The sequence below is a fragment of the Thamnophis elegans genome, chromosome 10 (genome assembly GCF_009769535.1).
Source record: "Thamnophis elegans isolate rThaEle1 chromosome 10, rThaEle1.pri, whole genome shotgun sequence".
NCBI classification, from domain to species: domain Eukaryota; kingdom Metazoa; phylum Chordata; class Lepidosauria; order Squamata; family Colubridae; genus Thamnophis; species Thamnophis elegans.
This window is the reverse complement of record NC_045550.1, coordinates 55,699,597-55,713,360: the sequence shown is the minus strand read 5'-3', so window position 1 is coordinate 55,713,360 and position 13,764 is coordinate 55,699,597. Positions and strand designations below refer to the sequence as shown.

At 41.5% G+C, this 13,764-nt stretch overlaps 1 protein-coding gene across 2 annotated transcripts in view; it reads left to right on the top strand.

The window, feature by feature from the left end:
• TNFSF10 (TNF superfamily member 10) overlaps nucleotides 1-4,524 on the top strand; it is a 28,155-nt gene extending 23,631 nt beyond the window's left edge. Inside the window, exons 5-6 of one of the 2 annotated variants that reach the window (XR_004256067.1) lie at nucleotides 1,937-3,517; nucleotides 4,376-4,524. Coding sequence is in view for 1 of the 2 variants with exons in the window: in XM_032225372.1 (XP_032081263.1) it covers nucleotides 1,937-2,391 (455 nt within the window). In the remaining variant the exon portion in view is untranslated. Of the gene's footprint in view, nucleotides 1-1,936 lie in introns of both variants that reach the window. The other variant, XM_032225372.1, reaches the window with a different exon arrangement.
• The last annotated feature ends 9,240 nt before the right edge of the window (nucleotides 4,525-13,764 follow it).

Genomic DNA, 13,764 nt, shown 5'->3' with positions numbered 1-13,764 from the left:
ATACACTATTTTTCAAAAGCACTTGTATTCTCTGCATTTATCTAACCCAAATTACGTATTTTTCAGAGTATAAGATGCACCTTTTTCCCTCAAAAAAAAAATTGGTGAAAATCGGTGCATCTTATACAATGAATACAGCATTTTTGGACTCCCGAAACCCTACCCTCTTTGCAAAAATGGCCATGCATAGCCTTTAGGAGGCTTCCATGGTGCTACTGGGGGCTGGGGAGGGCAAAAATGAGCAAAAAATGGGCCTTTTTTGCTCGTTTTTGCCCCTCCCCAGCCCCCAGGAGCACTTTATAAGCCTCCTAAAGGCTATGCATGTCCTTTTTTTGACGAAAAACGGGTCCGTTTTTGGGGAAAACTTTTTTTTTTTCTTCTCGTTTTTGCCTTCCCAACCCCCAGGAGCCGCCTAAAGGCTATGCACGGCCATTTTTGCAAAGGGGGTAGGGTTTCGGGAGTCCAAAAATGCTGTATTCATTGTATAAGATGCACCGATTTTCACCCTGTTTTCTTGTTAAATTAGTAACTGAGGTTGTGAAGTCAATTTGGCTTCCCCATTGACTTTGCTTGTCAGAAGGTCGCAAAAGGGGATCATATGACCCCAGGACACTGCAACCGTCATAAATATGAACTGGTTGCCAAGCTTCTGGATTTTGATCAGGTGAGCAAACGGATGCTGCAACAATTCTAAGTGTGAAAAATTGTCATAAGTCACTTTTCTCAATGCCGTTGCAACTTTGAATGATCGCTGAGTGAGCTGTTACAAGTTGAGGACTTCTTGTAGAGTCTTGGAAGAGAGCTGGTCCAAAGCCTTGGTAAAACTTTCCATTTTGCAACTTGTATGACAACGGTAACATGGGTCACTTCCCTGAATCCATATGAATGGTGATCATACATACCATATTTTTCGGAGTATAAGACGCACCTTTTTCCCTCAAAAAAGAGGCTGAAAATCTGGGTGCATCTTATACACTGAATACAGCATTTTTTGCCTCCTGAAACTCTTCCCCCTTCACCAAAATGGCCATGCAGAGCCTGTATGAGGCTTTCAGAGAGCTCCTGGGGGAGGGCAGAAATGAGCGAAAAATGGACCGTTTTTTGCCCCCAGCCGCACTCTATAAGCTTCCGAAAGGCTATTCATACCCTTTTTTTAATTAAAAAAAACAACGGGCCCGTTTTCAGGCCATTTTTGGGAGGTTTGCAGAGTACAAAAGCTTTTAAAAAAAAATAATTTTCCTCTTCAATAGCAATAGCAATAGCAATAGCAGTGGACTTATATACCGCTTCATAGGGCTTTCAGCCCTCTCTAAGCGGTTTACAGAGAGTCAGCATATTGCCCCCAACAATCTGGGTCCTCATTTTACCCACCTCGGAAGGATGGAAGGCTGAGTCAACCCTGAGCCGGTGAGATTTGAACCGCTGAACTGCTGATCTAGCAGTAGCCTGCAGTGCTGCATTTAACCACTGCGCCACCTTGGCTCAAAACCTTGCTGCGTCATATACTGCGGTGCATCTTATATTCCGAAAAATACGGTATGGGCATTGGGATTTAGGACTCACATATTGAAATAAAAGCTGAGTGGTGTGTTGTCCTAGAGGTGGAGCTCTTGCCTCACAATCAAGAAGCTGTGAGTTCAATCCTAGGTAAAGGAAGATATTTCTCTCTCTGGGCATAGTGAGAATATATCTGCTGAACAAAACTCTGCATTGGTGACAGGAAGGGCATCTGGCCAGTAAACACTCAGCTCCATTCTGTTGCCCAGACTCCATCCCTCAAAGGATTATGGGGTCACCGAGATGATGATGATGATATTGGAATAAAATCTGCTAAGAAAATGCAAAATTTGCATTATTTGCCTTTTTAAAAAGAAGTGGGATTCGTTTCGTGTTTTACATGCCTAAACTATTTTCTGCCTTTTTCAATCTATCACAGGTACCCCTATCAGAAACAATTTGGGATTTAAAATAATCTCTTGGCAATCTTCGGTGTACCCTTCCTTTCTTCACAACGTATTGCTGAGCAATGGAGAACTTATCATACAGCAACCTGGATTTTATTACATTTATGCACAGACTTATTTTCGTTTCCGGGAATCGGAAGGCGTTGAACCCAATGCAGATCCTGACTCGGAGAGCGTTAGGAATCCAAAGCAGATGGTTCAGTACATTTCCAAATTTACAGATTATTACCCAGAAGCCATTCTGCTAATGAAAAGTGCAAGAACCAGTTGCTGGTCTAAACAAGCAGAATATGGACTGTACTCCATATACCAGGGTGGAGTGTTTCAGTTAAGGAGGAATGATAGGATTTTTGTCTCCATCAGCTATGAGGAACTGGTGGACATGGATAAAGAAGCCAGTTTCTTTGGAGCCTTTCTGGTCTCTTAAACAAAAGAAGAGGATGGGAGAATCCTTAGACATCCATAAAAAGAACTTGTGGAAGAGCCAGGAAATTCTGCTTTTGAAGTATAGTCAGAAGTAGTTGCACCATCCACAGAATTGGATGAAGTATTTAGTTCCTCTGTTAACCATCACTGAGACCAGTTCAAGGTCCCATTATCCAAATTCTACAATGGCACGTGCTACAGATAACAGGAATGCTAAGAAGCTGTTGTGGGTCCGTGAACAATCATCCAGGGATTTTGGGTTTGGGTTTGGAAATGGGAGAGTTGCATTTCATTTGTTTCGGCAAATTTCTGTTGGTCATACAGTGTATGCATGGAATCCATGCGCCTAAGAAGACATGTAACAAGTGATTCAACCTGTGCTGTCCTGTGGGTGTTGTCACTCTGGTGTGGGTTGCATTTGCTGAACCGACTCTGACAACAGAGTGTAAAGGAGAAAGAAAAATAGATTCCCTAAGTTAAGACTGTTTACTTTTTTTCACATCGGGAAGTTGTACACTTAGTCTAGCACCTGGAAGATCCATCCAAAAAAGTACCATTTCTGATTGCTGGAGAAGAAAAATCCCATATTGGAAAGCTGCACCCTAAACCCGCTTCCATTGAAGGGAACATTCATATACCTGCACCCCTTCGTGCAGCTTGAAACGGTACAGTCCTGAGTAGGCTGTACCACACAGTAACTCCAAACAAGCTGTTCCTTTTGTGAGAATGAAAAACGGTGAATCCCATTTGGGAAAAATAGGATTTGTTTCATGTTCTAATTGGGCCAAATGGATAAAAGTCTGATTACTCTGAGGCCGGAAACAGGCTTCAGATTAGTTCAAGTCCCTCCTTTTAATGCAGGAACAGTTTTTGTACGGAAAGATTTGTTTTTAAGGTTTGAGGTTTTTTTTTTAATAAAAAAAATAGCACGCTAACAAAAATCAGGACAATCAAAGCTTTTTTGCTTTTTTTTTTTTTGCAAAGGTCCGGATGCAGTAAGATACCAACTGAAGCGAGGGATGTAATTTAGAGGAGCCTGAGCGAATCAATAAATAGTGCCTTTTGTTGTGAGAATTAATATTATCACCTGTAGACTACTGCTGAAGACACTTTTTTTTTTAAAAAAAGTAAGTAACTTTTAACCGCAGTTTCTGTAAAAGCAGTTAAATGTTTCTTAGAGTTCAGTGTTTTATTCCAGAAAGGTAAGTGATGGTCAAAGACGCTCACACTTCATTTAGAATTGGAATCGCATAACTCTTTAATACTGGGTAAAAATCCATTTATTTCTGTAATGCCAAAGCGGTATTTAGTAGCATTTGTCCCGTGGCAATGTTGTTATTGAAATGCTATGAAAATCTTCACCTGCAGCATGGTTTTTGCATTGTGATTGACAAAAGAGTTGCCAGTTGTTTCTCCAGCTTCTACAGCACACCCCCTTGATGTATACAGCTTAGCAAATACCATTTTCCATGGCTCTGTTGTGAACTCCTGAAAATTTCTTTGCAGTTATTGGTGTGGTTTTGCACATGATCCATTAGCACACATCCTCTAGGGGCTTCCTGTCTCTTTCTAGTGTAGACTAAAAGGAAAATCCCTCCCTAACTACACTTTTGCACAATGGGATCATTGTACTCTGTTGTCCACATATGTTTTAAAGAGAGAGAAATGTAGACCAATTGCTACTGTAGAAGAAAAATCCCACCATAACTACAATTTTGGACAATGGGATTATTCTACCCTAATATTGTTGGCAGCATATGTTTAACAGATAGATAGAAACAGACCAACTGCATCTTCAGAAGAAATTCTTTATGAAGTGCTTTTAAGTAAATGCAAAGAGATACTGAAGTTACATACTGTGTCAAATGTTGTGTAAATATATAGCATTGACATTAATGTGATGTAGCATTGACATTAATATGTAGCATTGATATTAATGTGATTAATGTGATGTAGCATTGACATTAATGTGATTGACATTTTAGGATCATCATCCTTTGTTCACACCACTGTAAAGCATACAGTCCTTAATTCTGAGCGGAGTCAATCCAGTTTGATGGGTCTCCAATTTGGGAGAATAAGACCAAGGAGTTGTGTTGAAATAATATTGGGATATTTTACCTGGTTGCTAGCAAGTATGTAAAAACATGGCCGCCCTCATACCTCAACTGTCACACTCATGGTGATATTCCAGAAAAAGAATTGGAAAGTTCCTATGAACTAAGCAAATCTGAAGGACAGAAATCTGAATGACCATTAATGGGTAGCGAAACTCTGTTGGGATAGTTCAAATTTTGCAGCCCAAGTATGGTTGGTTATACTGTGAAGCAAAGCACCAATTAGCAATAGCAGTAGACTTATATACCGCTTCATAGGCCTATCAGGCCTCTCTAAGCGGTTTACAGAGAGTCAGCATATTGCCCCCAACAATCTGGGTCCTCATTTTACCCACCTCGGAAGGATGGAAGGCTGAGTCAACCCTGAGCCGGTGAGATTTGAACCGCTGACCTGCTGATCTAGCAGTAGCCTGCAGTGCTGCATTTAACCACTGCGCCACCTTGGCTAGATAGTTCCATCTTTATTAAAGTTGGTTTATCAAATGGATGCAGAGAATGTGATGGCAAGCTCTTCACCATCCTTTGGGTTTTTTTAAGCAGTAGTATGGATATCAAAAATACTGTCACGTGGTATATTGTGGGTCTTTTTGGTTGTTAAAAAAATGGGCTTAAACAATCAGAAGAAACAGGTAATACTTGAGCAGGAAAAAAGGAGAAGATTGCCAAACTCTTTTTGACTAGTCATTTTTAGGTTGAATTGTTTACAGGCAGGCAAATCTAGACCACCAGTAGATGGTGACAAAACCTGCCACATTATTGTGTCTCCTTGCTGCCATCTTGTGGTTCTTTTAGTTTTTGCAGTTGATCATACGTAATGGTGATTTATTGAGATAAATCACATACACACACACACACACACTTCGCAAATAAAAGAGAATTAAAGCTAAGAATCTTAAAAACAAGCAATGAACCCTTTTTGCACATGATACAAAATGCTTATGTAAAGTCTCTCTGTGATGGAGATCTTCAGCAAGCTTGACAATCCAACCAATGACAAAGTGATGCAATCCTTGTACTATATTTTCATTTTTAAGTGTAAAATTTTCTTATTGAATGATTCCTGATTTTTTTTGTACTTTCGTTTTTAATAAAAAGTTCAGAATTAATTGTGGGCTCATTTTTTCTTGTCACACCTCCTTTCATCTGAATAAAAACCTTGGCAAGCTGTTTAGTAGCCTCCAGATGGGAATTCTTGGGAATTTTGCCAACAAGGCAGAACCATGGTCTCCAGAAAGAAGCCATAGCATGGCAAAAAAACAGGAAGAATAACAGCAATAGGTGAAATTGCTGGTTTTGTGTCGGGCAAGCAGGCTCAAACTACAACAAGGCATTGCTGCAAAAAGTTTTTTTTTTAATGCATAGGACTAAAATACAGGCCGGCTGTTTTGAAGGCGACTCATTTTTTCCCTGTGTGTTTTCCGTCCATATTTCTATTGCAAGCATTAAAGCAAATGCACCAAAATCATTCAAAAGAAAAAGATGGAAGACAAAAGTAATGACCAACATAATAAAATTATTTGTTATGTTAATGGAACGAATAGGAGGAGGAAAACCACAAAAGAGAATAAGCGTATTGTACTTAAAGCTAAAACTTAATATAAACCTTTAAATCGACATTTAAAATATGAAATTAAACATAATGTTCCGTTTACAATAGTTTGCTTGGTGACCGAAGTTAAAACGGCACTGAAAAAAGTGACTTCATGGCCCTTTTTCACATTTATGACTTGGAACATCCCCATCGTCATGTGATTTTCATTAGGATGCTTGACAACTGACTCACATTTATGACGGTTGTAGGGTCATGTGATTATCTTTTGCCACATTCTGACAAGCAAATTCAATGACGAAACCAGATTTCACTTAATAACAATGTTGTTAAATTAATTTAACAACTGCAGTGATTCACTTAAATGTGGCAAAAAAGGTTGTAAAATTAGCTCACTTAACAAAGTTCTCTCTTAGCAACATTAATTTTGGGTTCAATTGCGGTCGTAGGTTGAGGACATAGCAAAAGCAGTTAGACTTATATACCGCTTCATAGGGCTTTCAGCCCTCTCTATTAGCGGTTTACAGAGTCAGCATATCGCCCCCACAGTCTGGGTCCTCATTTCACCCACCTCGGAAGGATGGAAGGCTGAGTCAACATTGAGCCGGTGAGATTTGAACCGCTGAACTGCAGATAACAGTCAGCTGAAGTGGCCTGCAGTACTCCACCCTAACCACTGTGCCACCTCGGCTCTTAACCTTTACCTCAAAATTGCCTGTTTCTGGAGAAATAGGAAATCTATGCCATAGGAAAATATTGTGCCTTGGGATTGTGTATTTGTGTGTGTGTGTGTGTGTGTGTGTGTGTGTGTGAATAGGAAACATGGCCTTTTGAAATGGATAAATAGTACTTAAATCCAGTCCTTCATAATACATCAAGTAATAATCTTTTTTCCAGTATAGTTCTCTTAGCTATTCCCCTAAGCCTCTTCATATTAATGTGTGTAACAGAAGGTCGGCCATTTTGCCTCCATCTTTAGTTGGTCGTCGTAGCGTGTCCTCCATCTGCAGCCAGTGTTTTTGAAGTGCCATCATGTTAGACAGGATGTCTTCCCAACACACAGACCAGCTGTTGAGAAATGCCTCAGGAATTAGCAGAAAGCAATTTCAAGAGCTGTCAACTCTTTATCTTGCTCCGCTACGAAGTTTGCAGTCAAATGAGGTCTTCCTTCGATTTGCATTCTTCTTGCAGCCTCACAGTTTTGTTTTCATTGCTCCATGCTGTGCAATACATTAAAAAAGGGTTGTGGTATAGTGCAGGGGTGAGCAAACTGCGGCTCTGGAGTGGCTCTTTCATCCCTCTGCTGCGGCTTCCTGTCGTTCAAAATATGTGTCACAACTACCAATGTGCAACACCCGCCAGAACGTGATTTATTGAGCTCTTTGACCCCAGAAGGCTAACCATGGATAAATCCAAGAAAATAAAAGTTTCAGAAGAAAACAGAACGTTTAATTCAACTACATATGGTAGTTTTATGGCTGCCCGGGAAATAAGTCATAAATGGGAAGGGTTTTGTGGCTCCCTGAGTTTTTTCTGTGGGAAACAGGTCCAAATGGCTCTTTGAATGTTTAAGATTGCCAACCCCTGATGATGTGGAAGAGAGGGAAAAAACTTGAGGGACTGTTTTCAGGGGGCATTGAGAGAATTACATTCTCTACATACTCTATATGCAGTATATAGAATAACATGTGGAAAGGACCTTGGAGGTCCTCTAGTCCAACTCCATATTCAAGCAGGAAACCCTATACCATTTCAGACAAATAGCTGTCCAATCTCTTAAAAATTTCCAGTGTTGGAGATCCACAATTTCTGAAGGAAAGACATTCCACTGATTGATTGTTCTAAGGGTCAGGAAATTTCTCCTGAGTTCTAGGCTGGTTTTCTCCTTGATTTAGTTTCCAACTATTGATTCTTTCCCTGCCTTCAGGTGTTTTGGAGAATAGGTTGACTCCCTCTTCTTTGTAGCAGCCCTTCAAATATTAGAACACTGCTATCATGTCACTCCATAATCCTTTTCATTGAATTTGATTCCTGCAACCATTCTCCATGTGTTTCAAGCTCTAGTCGCCTAATCATCTTTGCTCTCTGCACTCTTTCTAGAGTTTCAACATCTTTACATTACGGCAAGCAAAACTGGATGCAAATTTAAATAGATTTTTTTAAAAAAAATTCTCACCAGTTTGGTAATTTATTTCATTTCCCATTGTGTGGTTCTGAACTTTTTTTTAAAAGAAGTGATGTTAATATTGCACGACCATTATAAAGGAACTAGTATTTATTTCTCAACATGGATATGGGGAAAGAAATTGGCTATTATCTGCCAAACATCAACCTAGGATTTGCCTAGTGGACATTACAATATCATTTTGCTCCAGCCTCTTAAAATCATCACAGGTCTGAGATGGAGTGGAACATCGGAGAATGCTCTTAACAGTGGATTAATAACAGCTATGATGCAGGTATTCTGTATGAACATTACATCAATGAATAGAGTCCAGTCAGAAAGTAAGAACTAAGCAACACATTTCTTCCCTTAGCCAGCTGATTTGCTTGAATACAAGCTTGGTTGCCCCTTGGCCATTTTCTAGATTTTAGCCAACCCAAAAGAAGCTGGGAGGAACCTTTCCAACTTCCATCGTTTAATGTTTTCCCCCTCTAGTGGATTAAAAAAAAGTTAATGATGTGATCAACATTGGTGCCACCATACACAGAAAGTCTATTGTGCTCTTCCACTTGTTTCTTTTTCATTATCTCCTGTAGGGTAAAGACCAAAACAGCTGTATGGAGCTTCCTTTTTTTTTTTTTTTTTTTTTTGCAGAACCTCAACTCACAGGAACCTTTCAGACTATAGATAATAGGGATTAGTTTAGTCCTAAATAAATGTGACACTGTTAGGGACTAAAACCAACCTCTTGAGAGCTAAGCAGTTGGGGTAATTGATCCATTTTTCTTCTTTCAATTACCTGCTTTCCCTTTACATGTTGTGAGCTTGTCAAAAGTTGTTTATAGTTTATATTTAATATTCATACAATCTCTTTATCTCCAGTAACTAGTAGACCTAAAAAGTGCTGAAATGTGGAGTTTGTTCAATCAACTTGTTAGGTGGAAACAACCAACCAAATAATACAAGGACGTGTCTTAAATTCTTATACTTCTGACAGGATAATAGAAGGGGATAATAAAACTTTTCCATATCGTGGCGCCCTCTAGATATATTGAACAAATTTCAAATGTCCTAGTCAAATAGATAGACTTTTTAAAGAAAGACAATTTAATCCACATTCACAATCTGCTGTCTCAATGCCAGTATTTCACCAGCACCTTCTCCATCTCTGTAGCCTTACAGAAATTTGGGAATGCAAAATTCCAAATCCTTCCTCCACAGAGAATGCGTAGATTACTCAACACTACATTTTTGACCTGCTTAAAAAAAATCAGTTGGGATACTCAATCAATTTCCTTCCATTGTCCTAATAATGGGAGAGAAGGGGACCAACAAGGCTCACTTGGAGCTGTCCATGGTCCTGCTGTCTTTTTCTCATGAACTAGATTTGATTTTCCTTATAGTGCAGTACAGTGTCTTAATTTGGCACTATTAACTTCTGCACAGTTCAAATCACTATTGAATGGACGCCTGCCAGCGGTTCAAATCCGCTGCTGATGACGTACTTTGATGTAGGTGAAATTGTAATGGTGAACGGGTAAAAAAGCAAGCTATTATTTGTAACTCTTGGAGTATAATTCTAACTTTGAGAGATCTTGGCTGCAATCACCACACCATTCCACCCAACTGGAGGATGAGCCATGGTGGCACAGTGGTTAGAGTGCAGTACTGCAGGCTACTTCTGCTGACTGCTGGATGCCTGCAATTTGGCAGTTCAAATCTCACCAGACTCAAGGTTGACTCAGCCTTCCATCCTTCTGAGGTGGGTAAAATGAGGACCCAGATTGTTGGGGAAAATATGCTGACCCTGTAAACTGCTTAGAGAGGCCTGTAAAGCACTGTAAAGTGGTATCTAAGTCTAAGTGCTATTGCTATCAAAGCTTTAAACACAGAGGGTGTGACTCAGTATTAGCACATTTCCTTCACCCAAGGAGAAATTAGGTGAACTGAAACTAGGGTGCTGATTTGAAGCTCTAATAATGATGGCAAAGCTCAGATAATTGGACACATATGGCAAAAAAAAGTAATTGGAAAGATTCTAAATTTTTGGGAAATTTAAGGCAATTGAAGAGGAGAACAAGAGAAGAAAAAATGTTGGCAATGGCAGAAATACAAGGCTATAAGAGCAGTTTCTCACAATTAATTCTGGTGGAATTGTGGCCCACTGACAAAGACTAAATCATTGAACAACAAAACTCACACACTCAGTGTGCTGAAAATTCTAATTTCTCCCGTTTATAAAGAATATTGGTAGCAGAGAAAGCTCTCTACCTGAAATGGTGCCATTTTTTATGAAGCAGAGGAACGGTCATAGACTAGACCAGGGGTCAGCAACCTGCGGCTCTGGAGCCACATGTGGCTCTTTCATCCCTCTGCTGCAGCTCCCTGTCACTGGTCGGCTCCACAATTGATAGGGCTTTTGGTTAGGACAGGTAGAGGAAAAAGGACGTCGCACTAGGAGGAAACTCTATGGTGGGGGAATTGGGCTTCCTGTCGGCTCCAGAATTGAAGTGGGGCTTCCAGTGAGGACCTTTGAGGCTTTTTGAATGTTTATACAATACAATACAATAGCAGAGTTGGAAGGGACTTTGGAGGTCTTCTAGTCCAACCCCCTGCTTGATTCTACCCCTCTGTTTATGTAGCCTAGAACTGTGTTGGCTTTTTTGGCAGCTGCTGCACACTGCTGGCTCATGTTTAGATGGTTGTCCACTAGGACTTCAAGATCCCTTTCACAGTTACTACTGTTGAGCAAGGTACCACCTATACTGTACCTGTGCATTTCATTTTTCTTGCATAAATGTAGAACCTTACTTTTTTCAACATTTAATTTCATTTTTTTAGATAGTGCCCAATGTTCAAGTTTGTCAAGATCCTTCTGTATCTTGAGCCTATCTTCTGGAGCGTTGGCTATTCCTGCCAGCTTGGTGTCATCTGCAAATTTGATGAGTTCCCCATTTATCCCCTCATCCAAATCATTGATGAAGAAGTTGAAGAGTACTGGGCATAAAACAGAGCCTTAGGGTACTCCCTTGCATACGTCCCTCCATGTAGACGCAGCTCCATTGAGGACTACACCTCAATGTGTAGTTGAGTGTGGTTGGTCAGCCTCAGAGTGTGGTTGGTCAGCCAGTTACGTAGGAATCCATCTGGTGGTGATGTTGTCTAACTCACATTTTCCTACTTTATCTAGTTTAAGGTTGCCAACCCCTGGGCTACACAGACCCATTGCTTGGTACAAAAAGCAACTTTAATAAATCATGGTTTGCAATTGAAAACTTACAGGTCCACTGAATCCATTAAAACCAACCCAACTGAGACAGATCGGGACTTAATGACAATGGAACTCAGCTAGTGGCAGAGGTCACCTAACGCACTCAACCAAGTCTTTGCAGCTGCGTTCTCACTTAAACTTGGTTTGGTTTAACGATGGCTCTGTGGTTTAAGCTTTTTCTTCGAACCTGACCCGCTCAGTTAATTCATGTCTCGGTAGATTATGGAGAAATGCGTTGATTGGGGGGGGGGTGTGTGTCATCCGAATCGGGTCGATCCGGCCGCTGAGAGCGGAACCGTGTCGCGGGGATGCGTCCGCTCGAGGCCCCCCCCCCCCCATCCCTCTTCTTCCCCATCACGCTTCCATTCATTTATCTCTCGCCGTCCTCTCGCCTCCCGATCCAGCCCTTGGGATCCGTCCTCTTTGCTCGACAGGAGCAAAGGACACGGGTGGCCTTTGGATGTGCGCGTTGGCCAGCCTCGCTTTCCCCTCCGGGGCGCTCCCCGCCGGAACGGGCTCTTTGCTGGGGACTGCTGTGTCCGTCGGGGGGCGGAGGGAGGCGGCGAGCGGAGCCGAGGCGCTGATGCAGATGCTCCCGAAGGTCGATCTTTCCTAGGGACGGTCGATTCCACGCTCGGATGAGATGCGGTGCGTGCGTGGAAACAACCGTCCCGAATAACAACACTAATTACGCTGCGCTCTGCCCTGCTCAGAGCCGCTCGCCGGCGCGCTCTCTGCAGCCGGGGAGCCGAGGGGTGTCTTCGGCTTCCTCTCCGGGGGGGCGCGTAGCCGGCTGGGCGTGCCGACCCTGCCTCTCCGCCTCGCCCGTCCCTGCTGTTCCTGCTCGCCCCGCGCGAGCAGAAGGAGAAAAGTTGGCCGTGGAAGCGGGCCAGGTAAGCCGGCGGCGGATGGGTCGTGGTGGTGGTGGGGGGGGGCTGTTCCAGGATAGGGGGGTCTTTTTGCTTCAGGGGACTCTCACCTCTCATAATGGACCCCTTTGAAACGCAGGAGGCGCCCTCTTGATCTTTTAGGTGCCTCCTGCAGACCACCTACCTGAAATTCAGGGGGAAGGGGGGTTTCTTGCCCAATAATAATATAGGAATACTATTAATAGTATTGTTAATAATGCTGCCTAAAAATAGTAATAGATGACAGGTTGGCACTTTCCCCCTGGAATTCTATAGCCATTGGAAGAGTTCTCCTACCAAAGGGTAGTAAGTATTTAAGTCTACTTTAACTCTGTTTGGCTCTCCTGCACGGTGCCCAATTTAAAAAGAGAGAGAGAGAGGAAGGGAGGGGGAGAGAGGGAGGGAGGGAGGGAGGGAGGGAGGGAGGGAGAGAGAGAGAGAGAGAGAGAGAGAGAGAGAGAGAGAGAGAGAGAGAGAGAGGAGAGAGGAAAATATAATTCATCAAATGGGATTGGATCCAAACGTTCCGCAATAAAAAGGAAATAAAACAATGAGGTTGAGACACATACAAGCAGAATCCAGTGGAGTGTGTCAGGATCTTGTCATTACTCCAGATTGAGAGTGATTGGTGATTTGCATCTGACTAGGGTAGCACGATGGATGGATGGATGGATGGATGGATGGACGGACAGGAAGGACAGACAAACTGTAAGATATCCCCCTCTCCTTTCAGCACTTTTGAAAAGTGCAAGCTTCACAGTGAGTTTATAGTTTGTTGTATTTCATCAGTTGTATTTATTTATTCAGTTTTGTTGTATTTATTTGGCACAATAAAGACTATACTATTACATTATATTTTATTAATTTTCATCAGTTATTTGAAAAAAAATACCATTTATGTGGACTGAAAGCACGATAAACTAAATATCTAGGTATTTACTTTGGACTCTACTCTTGCTGAACAACAAACCATTTTTTCACAGACCTTCATTTGCCTTAGGTAAAATTTATCCCTGTAAAAATGCTGCCGGTTAGGCTAGGTTAAAAGAATAAAGCTGAATTCACACAACTAAGTCCATGAAATATTTAGAAATTGGTCTTGTTACATTTGTCCATTGTTATTCTCGGATTATTTTATCGTGGACTTGTTTAGGAGTTTAATGCTTAACGTAATAGATTAGAAAATGGGTTTCTTGTGTGAATGCAGCTTAGAAGTCCTGAAATATACCGATTGAGTTTGATAGGTCAACTAGTTCTTGAATGCTGATTTCACTGCATAATAATTGATCCTTCCCTGAACTGATGCCTTCCAGGTGTCTTGGTACTATCAAATTCACAGGTTGAGCTTCTCATTATACCACAGTG